Source organism: Amia ocellicauda, chromosome 11 (assembly GCF_036373705.1).
Source record: "Amia ocellicauda isolate fAmiCal2 chromosome 11, fAmiCal2.hap1, whole genome shotgun sequence".
Taxonomy (NCBI): domain Eukaryota; kingdom Metazoa; phylum Chordata; class Actinopteri; order Amiiformes; family Amiidae; genus Amia; species Amia ocellicauda.
This window is the reverse complement of record NC_089860.1, coordinates 18624228-18649092: the sequence shown is the minus strand read 5'-3', so window position 1 is coordinate 18649092 and position 24865 is coordinate 18624228. Positions and strand designations below refer to the sequence as shown.

The 24865-nt window shown below is 36.8% G+C and overlaps 1 protein-coding gene across 1 annotated transcript in view; it reads left to right on the top strand.

Moving 5' to 3' along the window:
* The window catches only part of LOC136763088 (teneurin-2), a 213857-nt gene that overhangs the window by 75950 nt on the left and 113042 nt on the right, over window positions 1-24865 (top strand). Inside the window, exon 3 of the mRNA XM_066716811.1 lies at window positions 22626-22863. Coding sequence (XP_066572908.1) covers window positions 22626-22863 — 238 coding nt within the window. The remainder of the gene's footprint in view (window positions 1-22625; window positions 22864-24865) is intronic.

Below are 24865 nucleotides of genomic sequence, written 5' to 3'. Positions count from 1 at the left end.
ATTTCCCTTCTGTAGTGGTAGTATTTTTTTTTAATTCGCTGACCTTTCCCCTCTACCTGGGGTGTTCCATTTCTTCAGGCCTTCTCCCCACCAAAAGTTGATTCTGTTGCTCCACATGTCTTGTAGTAGCTCACTTTCACGTGATATACTTTATCTCATCTTAACATCCTTTAACACTTTCAGTACTGAAACTGAGAACGTAAATAAGTCCGCATGACTAGTTTTTATTGTTTGCTCTTAAAAATGTATGCCTTTAAATATTACAATTATTCATATAAAGAACTGTGTGTGTTTCAAATGGTTGTCTTTCTCAGGAGCACTAGTACACATAAAAAATAATAATACTTCAGTGTTCCTAAATTAATAAATACAATTACTCAAAATAAGTTAATATGCATACATTAGTGTAGTCCAATATGTACAATATTTGGTAGCAATTGCAATTTAAAGTGTAATTAAATCTATTACTTATTTTCAGTAAACAAAATAAATACTTGTTATTGTAACAATGTACTCTACAAGTACTTTTAATTAACATATTATACAAATTTCAAGAAAAAAGAAATAGTAATAATGTAAATCCAAGTAAATGTGCAGTAATGAAAAGTAAATGTTTTAATTCTTTAAAGTAAAATCAAAATACTACATTTATATTTGTTAGTGTATGCATACTCTAGCTTAGCTGTTAGAGAAACTTAGCACCTCAATACTATAATAGTTAGACACCTTTTCACTAATTAACAGAATGGTGGCAAATGTCCGGATTTGGTAAAAAAAAGCTAAACTGATGGCTAATCAATTGGTAATTTGGTCATAATCAAATGGTAATAGTCTATGGACCGGATTAAATCAAAACTTTGACCCACCCGCTAATAGAAAACTACAGAACTGTACTCAATTGCGGCTGCATTTTTAGTAAGATGCCACTTTCTTCGAATCATAAATGTAACGGCTATGATGTACAGGTTTGTAGTTTGCTATTAGTGGGTGGGTCAAAGTTTTGATTTAATCTGGCCCTAGGTTTGCTGCTTACACTATTTACATATGTATTGCAGAGAAAGATGTTGAGAGAGATTGAAAAGCTTCTGCTCACGAGTATAATGCCTACATGGATCTACAACACCTGTGTGGGATTCATAATCTCCTCGTCTATAATTTAGTACTAGGGACAACATTGTTTTAATAAAGGGAAATACAGTCTGTTTAAATAGCATCATGGATGAAGTAATTTGTTTAATATTTTAGTGTGATATCTTGCTGTTTAATGATTGTATTCAAATTGCCAGTCATTCATATTTTCAGTTTTTCATTGGTTCAGTCATTAATTACGTTGGAAGCATTGTTGGTAACAGGGCAGTCATGTATTTGAAGGCAATTTAGCATTTGTACATTTTACACACTTCAGTCAATCGAGTCTCTTTGTGAACAGTGAATACATGATAGGTGTTCTTTAGTTAACACAATGTGAATAGCAAAGGGGTAAAAGCATTGTATAAAAAGCATGTTGATGTACTTTCCCAGCTTCTTCTTTCTGTTATTTAAATTGAATCAAGATCTATCTCTTACCATTTTTTTTGTTTGTTTTTTCTGAAGAGAGGTCATATGGAAAAATAATTGCGATGCACTAAATAAATACAGAAGCCATTTTTTTTTTCATATTGCAAATATTTAGAAGTGTAATTATCATGAAAGGCAATTCAACTGGAGGGGCAAAGCACAAACACATTAGTCATTGTGAACTTGTTTCCCTTGTGTAAACGCCTGATGGAATTGGCTAAATTATACTTCATTTCACAGGATTTCCTGCACTACAAAATAGAATAATTGGTCAGGCTGCATTAGCAACATTTCAGTACCTGCAACGGGAAAGTTCCAGTATATGCATTTACACCCAGTCACTAGATTTGTATTCAGCAGCCCGCTTTATTTTTCTGTGAAATAAAAAAGGTTCATTGCTGTAATAAAAAACGTATATAAACCTCCACAGAATAAACGTATTGTTTGATTTGACGAAGTTAACCCCACTCCAACTGAGAATCAGAATGTGAGAAACTAAAATGACACCACATTTAAAAGTCAATCAGTGGTATTTAAAAATAAATATGCAAGTAATTTAACTGTCTGTCTAATACAATAGATCGATGTGAGTTTATGATGATAAACAAACAAACAAATAAATAAATAATGCCTAGTGCTACAGCCTGAAACAATGTTTTCTGCTGTGAAAATGGCCTGTGGAATAGTTTCTAAGGCTTTGTTGTTTGTATTCTTTTCAACACGCTGGCACCGTCTGAACAGTCCCAATCATACCCTTCAGCGTGTGTCATTACGTGTTTGGTTGCATGAATTGCAGCTGTGTCTTTTTGACATTTCTCATTACAATCTCCATTCTATGCGTTGCACAGAATAGGGCCATATTATTCACAATGCACACACTGACTCTCTTAAACAGAGCAAGTAATTGTCTAAATTGCTGACAAGGTGTTTACTACTTTGTGAGATAGCTATTAAGTCTTTGTGGTGATTGTCAGCTCTCGCTTTGCCTCTAATAGATTTCAGTGTTGGTGGTCTTGGATGCAACACTTAATTCCTTCATAAGTTCTATTTTTACCGTACTTCTTTGCTTGGAATGTATTTCCACCGATGTGGCATTTTCATTGTGTGAAATCTTACAACAGTATGAAACAGCATGTGTTCCTTCTGCTTCATACAAACTTCGACAAAAAGAAAATGCGTGGCTTAGAAAATGCTACGTCATCTTTTAAAGATGTGTTGTTGCATTTGTATGTGATGTACAGTTAGGTCCATAAATATTTGGACAGTCATACAATTGTTGTCATTTTGGCTCTGTACGCCACCACAATGGATTTGAAAGGAAACAATCAAGATGTGCTTTAAGTGTAGACTTTCATCTTTCATTTGAGGGTAGTTACATCCAAATTTGCTGAACGGTGTAGGAATTACACCCATTTTTATATGTGGTCCCTCCAATTTTAAGAGCTCAAAAGTAATTGGACAAACTAACATAATCATGAATTAAATTGTGAGTTTCAATACTTGGTGGCAAATCCTTTGCAGTCAATGACTGCCTGAAGTCTGGAACCCATAGACATCTCCAGATGGTGATGCTCTGCCAGCTGTCTTTAGTTCCTGCTTGTTCTTGGGGCGTTTTGCCTTCAGTTTTGCCTTAGAAATCAACAACAAACCAATCAGAGAGAGAGCAAAAACATTAGGTGTGGCCAAATCAACTATTTGGTACAGCTCAGGAACACCAAAAGGTGCAGAAGACCACGGAAAGCAACTGTAGTGGATGACAGAAGAATTCTTTCCCTGGTGAAGAAAAACCCCTTCACAACAGCTGGCCAGATCAAGAACACCCTCCAGGAGGTAGGCGTATCTGTGTCAAAGTCAACAATCAAGAGAAGACTTCACCAGAGTAAATTCAGAGGGTTTACCACAAGATTTAAACAGGAAACAGGAAGACCAGATTAGAGTTTGCCAAAAAACATCTACAGAACCCAGTACAGTTCTGGAACAACATCCTATGGACAGGATGACCTGAATCCAATTGAGCAGCATTTCACTTGCTGAAGTCAAAACTGAAGGCAAAACACCCCAAGAACAAGCAGGAACTAAAGACAGCTGCAGTGCAGGCCTGGCAGAGCATCACCAGGGAAGAAACCCAGCATCTGCTGATGTCTATGGGTTCCAGACTTCAGGCAGTCATTGACCATAAAGGATTTGCCACCAAGTATTGAAACCCACAATTTAATTCATGATTATGTCAGTTTGTCCAAATACTTTTGAGCCCCTAAAATTGGGGGGACCACATATATAAATGGGTGTAATTCTTACACCATTAACCCAAATTGGTTGTAACTACCCTCAAGTTAAAGATGAAAGTCTACACTTGAAGCACATCTCGATTGTTTCCTTTCAAATCCATTATGTTGGCGTACAGAGCCAAAATTATAACAATTGTGTCACTGTCCAAATATTTATGGACCTAACTGTATGATACATAAGATAGTGGTATTTCAAATTTAAGCTGTTGAGAGAGACGCACACACCGCAACCAAATAAATAAAACCTATTAATAAACAATAGGCCAGATTAAATCAAAACTTTGGCCCACCCTCTAATAGCAAACTACTAACCTGTACATCATAGCAGTTACATTTATGATTAGAAGAAAGTGGCATCTAACTAAAAATGAAGCCGGAACTGAGTACATTTCTGTAGTTCTCTATTAGTGGGTGGGTCAAAGTTTTGATTTAATCCTGCCCAAAGTCTGCATGCAACCTCAAGTGTTGCGTTTATGCATTTGTACTATTTTGCTATGTATGTCTCAATACATAAAGGAACCTTTCCTGCCATATACATCAAAATATGTTAATAATTTCCAAAATGTTTTATTGTACACAGTTTTGATTTCAGCATACTATTTTAATAAATTACAATTGAGGGAGTTTCTTCCAGTTTGCATTGGACATGCTTCCCTGGCTAATTAAACATACAGTGAGGGAAAAAAGTATTTGATCCCCTGCTGATTTTGTACGTTTGCCCACTGACAAAGAAATGATCAGTCTATAATTTTAATGGTAGGTGTATTTTAACAGTGAGACACAGAATAACAACAAAAAAAACTTCAGACGGGCCTGTACATGTGCTTTCTTGAGCAGGGGGACCTTGCGGGCGCTGCAGGATTTCAGTCCTTCACGGCGTAGTGTGTTACCAATTGTTTTCTTGGTGACTATGGTCCCAGCTGCCTTGAGATCATTAACAAGATCCTCCCGTGTAGTTCTGGGCTGATTCCTCACCGTTCTCATGATCATTGAGGTGAGATCTTGCATGGAGCCCCAGACCGAGGGAGACTGACAGTTATTTTGTGTTTCTTCCATTTGCGAATAATCGCACCAACTGTTGTCACCTTCTCACCAAGCTGCTTGGCGATGGTCTTGTAGCCCATTCCAGCCTTGTGTAGGTCTACAATCTTGTCCCTGACATCCTTGGACAGCTCTTTGGTCTTGGCCATGGTGGAGAGTTTGGAATCTGATTGATTGATTGCTTCTGTGGACAGGTGTCTTTTATACAGGTAACGAGCTGAGATTAGGAGCTCTCCCTTTAAGAGAGTGTTCCTAATCTCAGCTCGTTACCTGTATAAAAGACACCTGGGAGCCAGAAATCTTGCTGATTGATAGGGGATCAAATACTTATTTCCCTCATTAACATGCAAATCAATTGATAACTTTTGTGAAATGTGTTTTTCTGGATTTTTTTGTTGTTATTCTTTCTCTCACTGTTAAAATACACCTACCATTAAAATTATAGACTGATCATTTCTTTGTCAGTGGGCAAACGTACAAAATCAGCAGGGGATCAAATACTTTTTCCCCTCACTGTAAGTAACATGAGAGGATGAATGTTGTATACTGAATATTTAAAATCTGCTATTTATTTATTTGTATGTATTATTTTACCCAGCTACAGATTGTCTGCATTTTACTCCTGTTTGGAGTTGTGCGACCTATCCTTAAATATTTGTAAAATAAAAATAAAAAAAAGACTAGTACAGCCTGAAATGGGAACAATATCCTTCAGGTATTTCAGATCCTGTGCTGAAAAAAATGACAAATAAGATGAGCCATCTTTAAACTGAGCAGAGCATGATTGGAATCGGTCATTATGTGCTGAATGGACATTTTCAGTAGTAGCTCTTGTTCTTACAATAAGACAGATTTATCAATACCTGGCTCACTGAGGGCCTTGTTGAAATTGCTTTCTTTTACCACTGTATTGTACATGTTGGCCATCAAAATAAGAAGCTAATGCTAATATTTCCATCTCTGGGTTTTTAGTAACAGAAACAACATTTATCTGCAATTAAACAAAAACAGTTAGTTAATTGTATTCAGCCATGCATTCTACTTTATCCCCTAAAGCTTTAAATGATTTCCGTGACCCAACAACACTATCTATCCATCCCAGTATCTGATAATCAATAACAGTTTTTTGTTTGTTTGTTTGTTTACTTGTGTAGATCCCTGTGGTCAGATATATCACCATGATATGTTATTGGGTGCTTAGGTTCTTCCTACTAAGTACATACTAGACATATGTTCCTGCAAGTGAGCATAGTGCTAAAGGTTAAACTCACTATTCAAATAGAATCTGACAAATGTCCATTCTGCAATCTGTCTATATAAACGTAACAGTGATGGTTATGCGGTTAGTGCTCAATCTGTAGATGACTCCTCTTATGACCATGCCAAATTCTGAGCTTTATTTATTTCCCCTACTGGACCAGGACCTTAATCCACAGTCCTTAGACCATGATGTACTAAGCCAAGAGCAACAACAGGAAGTGCTTATTGAACAGTGGAGCAATCCCAAAGCATTTAGCAAAGGTCTTCCACATCAGAGACTATGAAGGCCTGGAACAGTGTTTAGAAAGTCAAATTAATTTACATTCAATAACACACAATCAGGTTTTGACATTTATTTACCTCATGATCACCTTCATCCTCAACCACCACACCAGTCTGACCCACTCGGCCATCTTTCTTTACCATTGCCATTCTGAATCAGGGAAAAGACTGCATGATAATCATCAAGACATAAGGATGGAGGATTGGTTATGTTTTCGGTGTATATATTGATATATATATATATGTGTGTGTGTGTGTGTGTGTGTGTGTTTGTTTGATTTTGTATTTAACGTGCAGAACTTTTCAGTGTGCCGTCAGTTAATTCAGACATGGCTGCTTGTGTAAGTGATTAATGTAAGAGCAATCAAGGTACCATGGTTGCACTCTTTAACACTGTTGGATCATTTCTCAACAGCCCTTGCCTTTATTCGGAAGACAACTCAATGTAAGTATGCACATCCCTGTTCGATGTAGTTTAGATGCAGCTTTCTGAGCTCAGTATCGAGTGGTGAAGATGTGTGGTGTTTTTGTGAAGTAGAGTGTTTTCCCTCCATCTGTGTTTTGGCCCTATTGGTATTCAAATGTAATACTGTAGTTGTGTAGTGCTGACAAATGTGGAGTATAATGTTGTGGATACAGCACTCACACAGTTGTGTTGCTCACTTTGACTATCTCTGTTAGATTATTTCAGGAATACAAAAACTGCAAAGTAAAACAAATACAGATGTATTGCTATTGATTACCACAAACATATGTCAATATTGATCTTTAATATGCAAACACTGAAGCCTGAATACATTTATTTCATGCATTTAAACCGATTATTCTAATTATCTGACAGATTGACAGAAATGTGCAAACCCCCTTCTAACTGAAGTTCCAAAGTTTCCAAACAGTGTCATTCGACAGATAAATACATCTTCCTTTGGGGAAACAAAACTTGCTGGACTAGAAAGGACTGCCTTTGTGAGGGAGCAGAGTGGAATACAGCAGACATGGCTGAAAATCCTATTTTAGTTCCACGATTGAAAATGATTGTGAGCGGCTGCCATTTCAGATCTCCTGGGAACCGCCCCATGCACAACACAGCCACTTAGCCCATTTTCCATAGCAGTCAGTGTTCGGAACCATATACCCTATCAGTTTGCAGTTCACCGATCAGGTTTCTTCCATGGAGCAACAGAAGCTTTTATTCACAATAAAAAGGGTTCAATTGCTGTTTTCTAATTACCCTATTTCATTTATTTTTAAGCAGGCTGAGTCCTACTAAAATCACAATTTCTATTACCTCCTGTTGTCTTGGGGCTGCTCCCATTACATTTAGATTGTATCTTTTATCATTCCAAATTGACATTTATGCTTTTACTTCTATTGTTTCCCAAGGTTCTCACAGCTAGCATTGGACAATTTATTTTAATTTATGTCATTCCTCTTATCTCCCCCGACGCTGAGGCACAGTAATCTCAGAATGGTACTCGCCCACAAAACAAGTTGTTGGGAGCTGTCGTGTGGCGTTTCATTCTGCACTGAATTGGCTCTGAACTGTAATTGCTTTTAGTCTGTGTTTTGAGGGGAGCGCTTTGCTGGCTAAACAGTTCAAAAGATTTGTCAGACGTAAAGCGATTACAGAGGGGGTTTGAGTTGAGATTCTAATTCGGAAGGAGGAAAAGAAAGTTTGAATTTTCGAATAGTAAACATTATTACTATCAGTGCCGCAATCCTGCACAACTGTTTATTGATCAAACTGAAGCCTGAAACACTATAGGTAGCAGGTCTTTTTCTAAAACTCCTTTGTGCTTTTGTCTTGTTGTTTTTCTCATCTTATTTTCAGTAAGGTTTTTTTCCTGTGCTGTTTTGATATGAGAAAATATTTCCACAATCATAGAGAGTAATACATTATTGAAGAGCGTTCATGTAGCTTTCATTTCTTGTAGAAAGTTTAAAAATATGTACATTAGAATGCGTCTTGAGCATATCTAAATAAAAGTCTCCCATACAAGAAAAACAATACATATTTTTACAAAATCCGTATGTAGTGCTAAGATTCAGCTCTGAAATGTTGTCCAAAATTGTATATTCTCAATTTCATCTCATTTGACTTCACCGGCACCTTCCAATTTCTTTCTCATAAAGGGAGAACAACAGTGTCTCGTCTGGAGCTGGGCCTCTGGGCGGCACAGTACGCTGCTCTCGTAGCAGCTCAATATATATTTAAGTGGCGTTTGAACAGTTTTTATACCTGAGCCTGCATCATCTTAGACTCCCCTATTGTTGTAAACCATGCTGTATAATGTGTGGGTTTTCACGCGTGGGCTAAAGTCCATTGGGGGTTTAACTGGATTTTAACCCAGATTTATTCGCTGAATGGCTCAAAGGAAAAATTACGTTAAGTAACCTTTTTAGCATTTTTATTAATATTAATACCTAAAATCTGTATTTCAACAAGTGATGTTAATTAAATATCACAGAGAGGAATGTGTGTGTATGTATGTATGTATATATATATATATATATATATATGTATATATATATATATATATATATATATGTGTATATATATATATGTATATATATATATATATGTGTATATATATATGTATATGTATATGTATGAAAGTGTTGGTGTGGCTGCCTGAAGTTATATGGATCTGAGATTAACATTCTGTAAAGCATAGCAGGTTTGGAGCTTTGCTTAAGTATCTAATTTAAGACACCTGTTCACCGAGATATCAATGTTTAGAATAAGCCTAGGTGTGATATTGCAGCAAATTAATTAATTCAGCTCAGGGTCTGATTTCATGAGATTGCTAAATAGTGCTGAGTAAATTGCTGCTCATAAAACTTGTGAGTTTTAAAATAAATAAAAAAGTAACACTTGGGTGTGTTATAATTGTCACACTGCAGATATTCAGAAGAAAATACAACAAAAATGCCACTTGCAATTTATACATATGTATATAGTGTGTGTGTATTTATTTGTTTATTAGGTGAGTCAGAAATGGTAGAGAATCAAGAGTCAATCTAATTAAAATAGTATGGTGCCTTTTCTACATGGATACTGTGCATCCAGTCTCACATTTTAATTTATATTGTTAATAGGATTATTATTTAAATAATTTGAGATAAACAGTTAAACAAATGGTATTACAATTATATATTTTTTTTATTGTTCATGTAATATTGCAATTATGAAATGGTTAAAAAATGTATAGGGTAATAATAACATTTAATAATAATAATAATAATAATAATAATAATAATAATAATAATGTATCTGATAACAAATGCTGGGGTTTCTTTCTTTTCACTTCAGAAATATAATACATGTTCCCTCTGCACTCCACCTGAGTGACAGGCTGAACTAAGCCTCCAATCACTTTCATTATTTGAACTCTCTTACCGACAGCATGGGAGCAGTGGTGCCTGCTATCCAGGCAATAATCATTCTGGGCAAAACTATTCTTTGTTTGAAGCAGAACAAAACTTAGTCTCATGAGGAAACAAAAAGTTAAAAACAAGTTCGAGCTTGAAACATCATTTTCTAAATAATTCATAACACACATCTCAATTTTCCAAATTAAATCAGAACATCAGTGCTGATGTTGATGAGATGTATGCCATTTCAAGGTACACACCTCATGTGTATATCTCTTTAAGTATTGGCACTACATTCATCCAATATGAAGGTATTTATTTTTTATGATAAAATACTTTACCCATACCGCATTCAGAAAACTTGAGTTGACATGCCAGGAATCCACATGTAGAATCCCCCCTTTATGTGTAGAATATTAATATTTATCCTTATTAAAATTCACACCCAATGTAATAAAGCAATTAAATATTCTCTCCTGACGATGTCATGATTTGTAACACTTCCTCAGCACTTCTGTTCGAGGTATGCATGCCCAGAATCTGCTGCCAAGAGACAAACAAGTGTAAACGCAACAGTACAGCGGTACACAGTGTTCCACAATGCTATTGGAAATATTCTACACCGCAGACGAGAAGGCATCATGGTTATTTTTTTAATAAACGTTTCATATTTATCATTATTATACACATAACAAATGGAGAAAGAAAGGAAAAACAACAGTAGGAAGATTATCTTGCTGGACAGTTTTTCTCTCCACAGATATGAAGCATTTAAAATCCTAAAATGGCCCTGTCTTGATTCGATATCCTGTTTCCATGCACCTCAGCCAATGTCAGGCCTCATCTCCCCGGCAGCATCTCAGTGCTGTAATGGAGAGGGGAACTGTTACAGATTGATGTGTAAGTCCAATTACTCATACATCAGTTAGGGCTGCATCATTGTGAATGCGATGATAATTGTTTGTGGCTTTGGGGCTGAGAGCTCAGAACTACCTAAAGTGTCTAATGATTTTCTCTACCACCCGAGCAAAAGAAAACATCATAATGTGTTGTGATATGAATTTCAGTGAAAAATGACAGTGAAGAATATTATCTGACAGCAAACAGAAAATCATTTAGGCGATGGCCACATGAAGCTAAAATGAGATACTCAGTGCAGTAGAGTTTCGTTTGTAATAAGTGTCAATTTTAATACCAATAAAACAACTTTTCACCTTTCCAAATGGACTGATTCAAAACTGGGACACAAGAAAGACATCAAAGTCAGAATGGATTTCTGACAAATGTGACAATTATCCATGCCTTCAGACTTTGTCACTTTCCCCAAAGATTAGCACCAAGATCCAGATTTTCAGCACTTTATGAAAATCCTTTTGAATGATACACCGCAATGCCAACACACACACTCAGCATAAAAGCCCAAATTCAGCCCAAATTAGAAAAACTCACCATCTGCTTTCTTGTAATAGTGATAGTGTGATGTCAGTGGGGTTCACAGGGTAGGATTTCATCAAATCAGTCATAATCGCAAACAGTTCATCACTTTGCTACAATAACCTCTTGCTAGAGACCCATTTTCTCAATAACATTTATTTAGATGCCACTCTGCTCTCTAATACAGTTAGGATGTCTTTGGGTGCCTGAGGAATCATTCAGTGTGTGGTGGACACCGACCGGCTTGTTGGATTACTCTCTCTTTATTTCTCAGGATTCCTGTGCTCAACTCGAGTGTTTCCCATTGCAGCAAATCTCACAGGCTGCGTAAGCCTGTTTATTTTTGGCCACACGCGGCTTCCACTGTGCATGTAAAGCACTCACACTGTACCTTTGCAGAGGCTAAATGTCCAACCGGCCGTAAAATCGGCATATTTGCATACTCAGCCAAATAACCGCTTTCTTTTGAAGTTAAAATTAGCTTCAGTGTAGTTAGCTTTTTTATTTTTTCCACCCCTAAAGACCAGCATCTTAATTATGAATACTGAAGTATATTTAGAAAACAGTATACACCATATAAAACAATGTGTGGGACATGTTTCTTAGTGATTTGTAATTGCTATGTTAAGATTTACAAGAAATAAAATTAAAAGATTAAACTTTGACAGTTGAGTAGGGCTGCATGCCTCTAGGTCTCTGCATTGGTAAAGGAAGGAATTGAAACAAGAATTTCAAGTCAACGAAATGCAATGTAACAAAACCAATCAGTTGCGTGTACTAAATGAACTGAGTTACTGTTTTCATTTACAAACATGAAGAAATACTGTATCTTTCTCAACCAGAAGTGTTTTCTCACGTATTTGATCACGTTTTGAAGAAGATAATACTAATTTAGTTTCAAATAGTCAGATTCATTAAGTTGCCAAGCTTTGAAAAACACACTCTTATACAATGTTTAAAAAATACATGTTTGATCTGAAGTGAAGTTAATTGCCTTATGTAGATTGACGTGCCTTTTATCTTTTTTCTCACTGGTGCACTAATTTACTGAAGAAATACAGCTTCCAAAACACTTTTTTGGCTTGGTAAAAACTGTTTCCCTGAATGATAATTTCTTGTCTTCCTTTCTTTATCCAGAGCCATGTAGATCTCTCTCAATCTCTCTCTCTCTCTCCCTCCCTCTCCTCCTCTCTCTTTTCAAAAACTGTTTTTCAAAACAAACGTAATACCCAAATAAATTAAATATATACATATATATATATATATATATATTTTTTTTATCTCTTCCGAGGTAGTTGCCCTGGATATGTGCATAAATAAGCATGCAAATGAAAATGCCGGCATGGAGAATAAATAGGTATTCATCAGTTCAGCTGCAGTAATAAGAAATGCTGCACAGACATCTGCTAAAGATGCAGCTTCAGCTGAGGATCACGAAGAAAATGGAGAGGAAAAAAAACAGAAAAACACAACCTCCACTGTGACACAAGTGCCACTTCAGTGTTGTTTCGCTGTTTCTGCGAAGCAAGCCCTTTAGTGGATTGAATATTAATTGATGTTTTGCATAAAGTAGATAACCAAGAAGTTCTCAAGGACTGCTTGTTTTCTTTATTTATTCTTGAAAGGTTTTGCAGCCAAATGTACGCTGCAGGTTTCGGAACAGAACCAGCTCCATCCTTGCCAACAATAAAAATCTGGTTGTTGCAAAATGAAAAAATGATGAATAAAAAGGGATCTGACTAGAACATAGCTTGCATAGTCAAAGAGTTTAAGTTCTTAAGTTTGATTTGATTCGATTTTTCAGCATTCCAGGTTTTTTATTATACCGTGACATGGAAAAGGGAAGCTATAGATCAAAGCAAGTGGAGACATCTTGGGGAGGCCTTCATCTAGCAGTGGTGATATAATATATTATAATAACCATTAAATGACCTTTGAGGTTAGCCATCTTTCCTGCTTTGCCAGAGATACAAACTTGGCAATCATGTCCATTTGAACAGTTAGAATCGTTTTTATTGGAATGACTTGTCAGCTGTAAATCACAGTGACTGTAAATTAGTAGGTGCCCAGTCTCCGTCTGTTCAACCCGGGTTTAACATTCAGCACAAAACCAAATGTCTTAACTGCAGGATCGGGTGACACTTTCCGATTTGCAGCCCACTTTAGGAGAGCAAGCATGCTATTCGGTGATGAGTTAAAATGGACGAGAAGCAGGAAAACGAAAATAATAATTTGGACATGTTCAAATTGTAATAAAAGGAAATCCATTATGTCAACCAGACACTGACATAATGATGTGGTCCATGTCTTGGCCTTTGCAATAGAAATGTCTTATCACTCTCAGCCCTCAGGGTATGGAACATAATCTCAGCAAAAAGCTTGCTGAAAAAAGACGGATTTTTCCCCCCCGTGTTTTTAAATGGCAAGAGATTTTCAAGAATCTGCTCTTACATGCACTTATGTGGTTAAATAAAACATTTGATTGATTGGATTGATTACCTGGGGTTGCATATGATGCATCTATTAATAACTACAGCAGTTATCTTAAATCAGTGCTTAAATATCAATAGCACACAGGGATGTGGGGGTGGAGAGACAGTGGGAAGAGTCTCTGCATCTACTGGAAGCAAACGGCATGATTAGGATCTCAGACAGACTTTTATCTCTTTGAAATAATGAGCAATTTCAGATATGCCTGATTATGGATGTTGTCTGAAGATTGCCCTCTTCAAAATGTAAATATATTTTAAAATATATATTTATTACTATTATAAGCATTATATATATATATATAATTTCTCAGCAAAACCTAGCTGTGTGTGGTTCACAATTTATGTTTAGTATGTGTGAGTCTTATTTTAGATTTTAGTTTTTATTTTTTTGTGCAAAAGGCATTTGTAGGAACACAGTTTGTGCTCTCTTGTTCTCTATTTCTTCTTGTTATTTTGTGCACTTGTCATGTTGTGTGTTTTTATATAATTTCTGCATGTAATGACAAGCTTTTGGAGTCATAGATAAGCAATACTAGTATGCATTAGTTATATGCTTTTGTCTTGAGGCAAATGTGCACATTTCAACACGTGGACTGTTCCCATTTTTACATATGATCTCCATCTGCACTGTTAGGTTGACCAAAATGGACATAACCGATGACTTCTAAAATTGTCCTTTGATCTCCTTCAGTATTTGTAGTTCTTACAAAGCTGTTGCACTCTCCATTGCAATAACAATCTGAAGCACATATCCAGCAGATGGTTAATTGAGCACAAAATCATTGTTCTTGATTGGCCACCACAGACCTCAATCCAATACAAAAAAAACCAGGATGAGCTACATAACTGTGGTAGGAGCTGATGAGGTTCTGCATGGAAAAGTGATCAAATATGTCTCCTGAGAATAAATGTTTACACAGGGTAATTAGAAATATATGTAACATTTTGACAGATATATTATTAATACACAGAAAATGCATAGTTTTACGTTGTATTTGTATTGAAAGTGCACACCTACATCTGCTAAATCAACCTTTAGTTACACTCCAAGAAGGATATGCATACATCTAGAGAGTGCTGTATGTATATCAAATGGAGGGTAATTCAGATGCTGTTTTATGCATTATTAGATCTGAATTATTTGCGTCTCTGTAGATTAAGTTTCTAATAAACCATTTATTTTAATGTTTACATTTTCTCTCATTAATAATCGTTTCAGCTTATATTTTCATAAACTTTTAAATGAATAGTTATATGGAAGAAGGCGTTCTTGATGAGATTCTTCAACTGCAATTTTAATCGAACACATCAAAAGAAACTGCAGTTGATTCACATCCGTGGAATGAATGCTTACATGTAACCCCTTCATCATTTGCACTGGTTGCCTATTGCCCAACGAAGACAATATAAATCTTACTCCTTACTTTTAAAGCTCTGCATGGTCTTGCTCCACCTTATCTATCTGTTTTGCTTTCTCGTTATGTCCCAAACCCAGTCATTCGCTCTGCAGAGGCAAACTTACTTTGTGTGCCTTCCTTTCAAACAGTCTCATTTGGAGCTGGCTCCTTCAGTCCCCGGCAGCGTGAGAGGCATACAAACTCAGCTGCAGTTCAGATCCTGCTCAAAAGACTTGTTTGATTGTCTTTTAACAATTGAGTGCTTTTTATGTGGTAATGTGCAACCCTTTTGCTCTATATCGGGCACTGTATAAATAAAGTATGATTCTATTAATTGATTGCTATATATAGCTATTCGAATAAGGTACGTTTTAGTTTTAAAGACCTTAAAAAGCCACCCCATACATTTGTTAATGCATGGTGAACAGATATTTCTTATTGGCACTTCAAAGAGGAAGTTAAAAAGTGATTAAAGGCATATTAGCTATTGTAAACAATATTTTCTGTTTTTGGATGATTTATCAATATGCATATATCTGTGTCTCAGCTGGAGAGCTTAATGTTTGCTTTTAAGACAAGCCAGTTGACATCACTCGCGTAATTGATTTCCTGTCTTCCGATTTTGACAGGGAATTGGTGTTTCTGATATAAAACACATTTCATTTTCATCATCTATCAGTTTGGCAGACACCATTATCCAAGGCAAATATAGGGAGACACTTTTCATTCTCATTCAAATAATAGATTCATTAAAAAGCATGTGTGCATCTCTGGTTTAGGCTTAACATGGATCTGATGGCTGTAGAATCATGTGATTAAGAAGTTGGAGGTATTCTATGGTTTCAACTTGTGACAGACCACCAAATTCATTGTCGTTTACTGTTAATGAGGGAAAAAGGAAATCTGCAGTATCAAAAGCATCTTATCCGAACAGATGACAGTTAATTAACAGTTCATTGTTAATTGTTAAAAAGTTAATTGTATTTTCCTGCGGATACTTACTGGTGGGTATGATCCGTAACCTTGATTGTCGTACAACAGATTTAATCCAATGCACCCTCACCATGCATTGTAACTCTTTAATTCTATCACGGTTTGTTCTCATTCACTGCCTCTCTGTCCTTAAGGCTTATGGCACACTATGTACAGAGACACAGTACAGTAGATTAGACGGATTGACCATCAGGAACTGAATGAATAGGCCAGTGCTGATCTCTTTTCACCAGGAAAGAATAAAATCCTCTGTTTATCTGCACATCTATTGTGAAGATATGTTTCTTTACGCTGCATCTAGGAAAATCCTTTTTCTGGCACTGCTCTGCATGAATCAAATCCATTACATTTCTCATTGTTGTGACTTATTCAGTAAGAATAGCACCATTAGGAGTTGAACAGGGGGGACAACTTAAACGGCAGCTTTCCCGCTTGCTCTTTCTGTGTGAGATTAGGAATGCTGTGTGTCCGGCTCTTTCTTCTTTTTTCCTTAAACTATGAAAAAAGCATTTAGCTGAAATATCATACAATTAGCAATCATTCTATCCTTCAGAAATATGAGCTTAAAAAATGAGTGGTGTGAAATAACACAAATGTTCAGCAAATCCCTGTTGTGATGAATGCCACATTCTGTGGAGAATTACAAGGATTTGAAATTATATCATCTCCAGCTTTCTGCATTTATCCATGTTCTGTGGGACTCTGATTGGCACATTAGCGTTCCTATTTATTTTCAGCTTTGTACTCAATGAAGATATGCCATGGAAATGCAAGTATATATGTATAGCATTGTGATCTCGCAAATCTTTCAAACAATTATATTCTAAAAATAGATCAATCAAGCCATTATTATTATTATTATTATTATTATCATTATAGTTCTTAATTACAATTGTTCCAATATATCACATTCTTTTTACATATAATTACCCATTCATACAGCTGGCATTTTACTGGAGGAATCTAGATAAAGTACAGTGAGGGAAAAATGTATTTGATCCCCTGCTGATTTTGTACGTTTGCCCACTGACAAAGAAATGATCAGTCTATAATTTTAATGGTAGGTGTATTTTAACAGTGAGAGACAGAATAACAACAGAAAAATCCAGAGAAACGCATTCAAAAAAGTTATACATTGATTTGCATGTTAATAAGGGAAATAAGTATTTGATCCCCTATCAATCAGCAAGATTTCTGGCTCCCAGGTGTCTTTTATACAGGTAACGAGCTGAGATTAGGAGCACTCTCTTAAAGGGAGTGCTCCTAATCTCAGCTCGTTACCTGTATAAAAGACACCTGTCCACAGAAGCAATCAATCAATCAGATTCCAAACTCTCCACCATGGCCAAGACCAAAGAGCTGTCCAAGGATGTCAGGGACAAGATTGTAGACCTACACAAGGCTGGAATGGGCTACAAGACCATCGCCAAGCAGCTTGGTGAGAAGGTGACAACAGTTGGTGCGATTATTCGCAAATGGAAGAAACACAAAATAACTGTCAGTCTCCCTCGGTCTGGGGCTCCATGCAAGATCTCACCTCGTGGAGTTTCAATGATCATGAGAACGGTGAGGAATCAGCCCAGAACTACACGGGAGGATCTTGTTAATGATCTCAAGGCAGCTGGGACCATAGTCACCAAGAAAACAATTGGTAACACACTACGCCGTGAAGGACTGAAATCCGGCAGCTCCCGCAAGGTCCCCCTGCTCAAGAAAGCACATATACAGGCCCGTCTGAAGTTTGCCAATGAACATCTGAATGATTCAGAGGAGAACTGGGTGAAAGTGTTGTGGTGAGATGAGACCAAAATCGAGCTCTTTGGCATCAACTCAACTTGCCGTGTTTGGAGGAGGAGGAATGACCCCAAGAACACCATCCCCACCGTCAAACATGGAGGTGGAAACATTATGCTTTGGGGGTGTTTTTCTGCTAAGGGGACAGGACAACTGCACCGCATGAAAGGGACGATGGACGAGGCCATGTGCCGTCAAATCTTGGGTGAGAACCTCCTTCCCTCAGCCAGGGCATTGAAAATGGGTCGTGGATGGGTATTCCAGCATGACAATGACCCAAAACACACAGCCAAGGCAACAAAGGAGTGGCTCAAGAAGAAGCACATTAAGGTCCTGGAGTGGCCTAGCCAGTCTCCAGACCATAATCCCATAGAAAATCTGTGGAGGGAGCTGAAGGTTCGAGTTGCCAAACTGTCAGCCTCGAAACCTTAATGACTTGGAGAGGATCTGCAAAGAGGAGTGGGACAAAATCCCTCCTGAGATGTGTGCAAACCTGGTGGCCAACTACAAGAAACGTCTGACCTCTGTGATTGCCAACAAGGGTTTTGCCACCAAGTACTAAGTCGAAGGGGTCAAATACTTATTTCACTCATTAACATGCAAATCAATTGATAACTTTTTTGAAATGCGTTTTTTTTTTTTGTTATTCTGTCTCTCACTGTTAAAATACACCTTTCCATTAAAATTATAGACTGATCATTTCTTTGTCAGTGGGCAAACGTACAAAATCAGCAGGGGATCAAATACTTTTTTCCCCCACTGTACCTTGTTCAACAGTACCATATAACCATAGTTTTAACCATCGTTTTAATAAATAATAGAAAAGTTTAAATGTTTATGTATTCATAATGCAAATTATTGTTATTATTACGATGCTTTACATTTTAAAATTTGTTGTCCGTGAATGATATTAAGGCATGCAGATAAGTAGGAAGAAGGAAGTAACTATTTATCATAAAAAAATGCATTATTTTCTTACTGCATAAAAAGAAATAAATGCATCATCGAGTATCAGTTTGAGCAGATCTCAGTAATTTCTTTTTAAACCACAGAGCACACTTAATTTATTTGGACCTTAGCTTTCCTTTGATTGCTTTTTGATAGCATTTCTTTAAGAAAGAAGAGGGGGCAAGGGGGCTGGCTCAGGTAGGCCCTGCGGTGAGTAAGATTAAAAATAAGCATCTTCCCATTGTTGACACACAGCCTGCTATCTGTGTGTACGCCTTTCACTTTCAGATGAATCGGTTTCTTTCTCAGTCAAATACACAGACACAGAGTAAGATGAAATGTATTTCTGAGACACTGACCTCGGCATAGTAGACTTCAGTCTGCAAAGTGGAGTAGAAAGTGCAGTGAAACTTTCATTTTATGTGAAAGTATCGCTGCAGCTGTTGCATGCAGTATACCACACTGCCTAGTCCCCAGTGACTCCACTGAAAAAGTTTATTTTGGCAAGTCTTCTTGAATGTAGATTGTGTGGATACTCCTGTGTAGCTCAGGGAAGTGTTCACAAGTTACTGTGCTGCATTAAAACATGGCTCTGAGGTAATCATCAAAGGGTTGCTCTTAAGTAAAAAAATAACTTGTTCTTTTTTTTTAAGTTAGAAAACTTAAAGGATTCATTGGATAAATAAAGCCCCATTCACACAGAAAAGTATGCAGCTTTTTACATGGCATTTTGTTGCTGGCAAGGTCTGTCTGAAAGGGTCTAAGCCAGTATATTTCCACCTTGCAAACCTATTTTAAATGCTAGCAAATGTGTGGCAACAGGTCTGTGTGAATGGAGCAGGATTAGGAATGCTGGCATATAACGCATCACTTGCCTCCTTACGTTGTGACGCAGTACGTAAGCTAACTGGCATGACCAATCAGAATAGGGTTGCGTTTTTGCATTTTAACACAACCAGGTTAAGCCACCTTTGACCAAGAATTTGTGACCGTGACCGTAAGACAAAAACGGACCGGTCGTTAAAAATGGTGGTGGTGGTTGCAGCACTTCTGAGTGTTATTGATGAACCAACAGGTTGGTGATATACTATTGTCACACATATGTCTGAAGTTATATACCAATAAATCATGCAAAATATAATATCTCTATACACAGATACAGATATACACACAATGTAATGAAGTGCAATTTTTCTTCATATATTTTTGTTCATTTAACTGTGCTGCAGTATATGTCAAGACCCACACAATGCCTCTCGTTACGCGAACATGAACCAAGAGTCGAGTCTCATACTGGGTTCACTGGTTCAAATGATCTGTGAGCGCTGAGTCCAGTGACCAAACGCAAAAACACTCAATCATACAACCTGATGACCTGGTCATAGCGCGAAAATGCACCCTGGATTGAAGTATCGTTTGCCTTTCCCTCCTGACTATTTGTTTTTGGATGGTGAGTACGAACCGAATCGGCGCCCTGCTTAGAACCAATAACCCAGTAAACACAATGGAAGGAAACTGGCAAAACTGAGAAAACTTTTACAGACACTTCCAGAATATCTTTCTGTCTCCTCTCCCAAATCCACACGCTTCTGTAGTATCTCGTTCCCAAGGCTACAGCGCTAATGCTGGCTTTCTCTGTTTTCTGCATTTTGCCATCTTTCAAAGCCAGTCTGAATTAGGAAAAAGGCAGGCAAATGTTGCGTGCATTTTGCTGGCATTTCAGTATGAATGGGGCTAGAGTGCATCACTGGATGAATATGTTTTAGCAAGAATGTTTTAGCTTAGTTTTACTGTTTGATACTGTAAGATGTTTAAAAAAACAGGAGAATGTGGAACATGTTTGAGCTATACCAAATCAAACCTTTGACACATGCTTGGCAATGTACAAACCTATACCCTTGCTTGCTTTAATTTATTATCACTTTCTACTACTTATAAATCAAAATGCAATAAGGTACAAGTTTGTAATTTGCAGTGTGCAGGCAGGTGAAAGTTATGATTTGGTCTTATCTGTAATGACTTAAGAGGTCAATCCACTTATTTGTTATCTCCATCTCTTGTGTGTCCTGTTGTTAAGTTAAAAATACTTATGAAACCTATTGTGCAGTGCAAATTAAAATAAAAAATAAAAACATGTGACCTCTTTGGAAGCCCATCATCTGTCGTGAGTGTTGGAAGTAATTCAGTTGTAACGCCAATGTTGTTACCCAAGGTTTTAAATGTCACTTCAGACAAAACAGGACAGCAATGTTTGAGACCTCCACTCACACACCCACACAGCAATAAAAATTGAGAGGTGATGATTGTGGATGATCTCATTGTATCAAGCCTCCAAATGCATTTCCAACCCCTACACATATGTCTACCATTGAGTATGGGGGCACGAGGTGGCCTTCTATACCACAGTTTACTATATACAATCAATTCCACTGATGCTCATTTTTGAGTTGGTGAACTTTACTTTTTGAAACCAGCAAATTGCTAATATAAATTCATGAGTAAATGTTGCACCTGTGTAATCAGTTTCAGGCTTCTCTTAGTTTCTCATTATTGATCACATTGTCTTTTCCATCATGCCTAAATTCACATAAATTACTTTTGCTTTAAGAAATCAGGTATCATTTCATATAATCCCATGAGATTACAAAAAACACATGTTCTCAGAGATCTGCTTCTACAAGGCTACACTATTAGATGGAGCAGTTGATTTCCTTAATTTTACAGTGTTATTAACAAGTGTGCATGCCCAGCTAAAGGTATCAAACATCAACTCTGTGTTTTCTGATACCCAGGGAAGTATTTTCCTTCAAACAACCTCTGTCAACATGCATTTTAACCTATTTATATATATATATAGAAATGCAAGATATTTTCATTTTCATCTTGAAAGATGAGGAAAGAAAAAAAAGTTGAAGCAATGCATGTTTATTGCAGAAACGGAAAAAGAAATAAATCCTTCTGTTTCCTGTAGGACTGTTTGTTCTTTAAAATATCCAGCCGGAGTTTATCTTCCATCATATAACATTTTCTGACATTTTGACTGCTGAAATCAGGTTTCCTCTTGCAGGCATCCAAGCATGGATCCTTCGAATGTGAATCACGGATCAACAGTTAAACAGAATATTAAGTGTGGAAGCAGGCTTTAGAGGAGAGTGCATATGTTTGGTCTGCCAGCTGTAACCTTGGTGAATCTAACAGTCTGGCAAAGCACTTCAAGACTCATTTTGTAATATATTTTACTTTTAAAATTGATGTGTAGTATAATGGGGAGAGCAAACTGCCCTACGATCGGTTATGAATAGCCATTGTTGGTTCGGGCTGAAAAACAACTGAAACTCTGAATGCACACGCAAAGGGAAGCAACAAGTGTTGTTTTGAAAATCTTTAAAGTGAGATTACTTTTTTTCTTCTTCTTTAAGTTGATAGGGTTTATCTCCCATGTCTTTTCAAGTGGAAACAGTATGCTCTGCAGACTCTAATCAACTTTCATCACAGTTCAAGTCATCTTAGAGCCATTACTATTCTAATTGTTAATATTATTGCTTTGTCAAGCTGTGACCAGTTAAAATATTCAGCAACCTCAGAATTAGTTTTGAAAGAAACTTGTTCAAAGGTTGAAATGCACTGTCTTTATTTGCTGTGTACCAAGGAAATTGTATGTATGTATTTATTTATGTATTTAATCAATACAGATGCCAGGATGTTTCTCAATAACATAGACGCATTCTTAGAAAACGCTAATATTTTCAATTACTTTGTTCTAGGTCCTCCTAATCATCACAGCCAGACCACATTAAGGCCCCCGCTGCCTCCTCCACACAACCACCAGACACTGTCTCATCACCACTCCTCTGCCAACTCACTGAACCGCAACTCGCTGACAAACCGGCGGAACCAGATCCACGCGCCAGCCTCCGCGCCCAACGATGTGCCCACCACCCCCGAATCCGTGCAGCTGCAGGACAGCTGGGTACTCAACAGCAACGTGCCCCTGGAGACAAGGTACCCCTTTTCATTACACTTGTCATGCACTATTTGCAATCACAAACAAAAGGAAAAGAGATTGGTTTCCTGACAAGGTGAACATTCTTGTCCCGCTTTCTCTCTCTTTCGTTTTCCTGCTCGACTGAAAAATGGTGTTATCATTCAGTAACATATGTGTGACTGTTGATTTTAATGTTTTACCTAAAAGGACAGATAAAACTAGTTTGCCTTTCCCATTGATTGCTCTGATTTAATGTTGTGTCTATAATAGTCGAAGGAAAGTCTATAAATATTATTCAATTTCCAAAATAACATTCAGTGAACTTCAAGTCTTTTAAATTCAACTTCAAATCCTTATCCCAATTTCAAATTCAAATGTAACATTTAAAGTGGTTACATAAATGCAAATGTCACAACCTGAATATAAAAATAGCCTCTTTGGCGGTCTGTCGTTATTGGCCTACCTACCACAGGCTAACCAACACAACTTTTCCCAATTCAAAAGAAACAGAACTGTTAAATTGCCTATTCCCCCCGCATGGCTGGGATTAAGATTGGTTTCCTGACTAGTTTGTTATGCTTATAAATACATAAATAAATAAATAATCACAGCTCCTCTTTGCTTCACTGCTATACCTTATAGAAAATACTATTCCAATGGTAGACCACCTCTCGGAGATACAAAGATAGAAAATTGCCACCATACCACAGTTGTGTGACATGTCAGTGATCCATACCTCATCTGCACCTTGCCTTCTGGGATCCAGAATACTATTAAGACATTTTGTACCATGGTTGTATTTAGTTAGTTATACATTACGCTCCAATATAAAAAGAAATGTATAGGAAATCCTTTGGGAACATTTCATACATTATAATATGAACAACTAAACAGTATCATGCAGAATAACCAGAATAATTGGAACAGCAATACTTATTATGAAAATATGAATTTTAAGGCAATATTTGCGTGATCCGTTCACCATCATGCATCAACATTTAAATGAAACATTTTGTTTAACAATCGCAACCTTTAGGATTAATACCTTTTTCACAAGTCTGACATCAGTAGAACAGACACATTAGAGAAAAAATATTTTAATTGCCACTGAATATAATGGTTCTGTTTTTCATGATGCAGTATTGCAGTATTGCATGTTTAAACTTGCTGATCCTTGATATTGTTTATCTAACGGGACAGAGAGGATTATTGCAGCATACTGGGGATAATTTACAACGTGTACTAGTAGTCATAAGACATATATTATTTTTTGTAAGTTAATGCATTGTGTTGTGATGGCACAAAATGGCACCAGGTTAGATCTGCTACTGTTATTTGTTGTGTCAACCTTGATCGTTACAGGATTAGTTTATTGTGTTCTTTTTTAATTTAGTTTCAGTGGAGACAGTCTCCTTTTTATGGGCATGAGTGCCAGACTATTTTAAATCAGAATCATTCCCAATTAGTCTTTTTAATGAGGATCCTTAAGCGACATGGATATATTTTCCATAAATAAATAAATATTGCATTTAAAGTAAAAGGAAAGACACCAATAAAGAACATGAACCAATGTGCGCTGTGTACTGGTCACTGGAATATTATTATATATTTTTTTATTATTACTGTTGCTGTTAAAAATACAGAAATACAGAAACATATAAATGGAGGGAGGGAGTAGTGACATACCAGATCTTCACAGACATTATCAGACATTACAGAGCAAGAATATAGAACACAGGGTTTATGCAAACTAAAATCATATTTGCTGGTGTTGTTTTTACAGTTTTTTTTTTTTTTAAGAAGCGGGGGTGCAAATTTCCCACTGTGGTCGAGTGAATTCACAAGACAATTCTATTCACATATAATTTCAGTAACTTAACTTGTGGGCATTAACATTGAACTGAGCCAGTGAGAGACATGCACTGATGTTTCACACTCAATTGCCTCTTCGTGACAATCATCCTACTTTTATATATGTTTGGACCCGATATGTAGATCTTGAGGTGTCACTTAAATTAT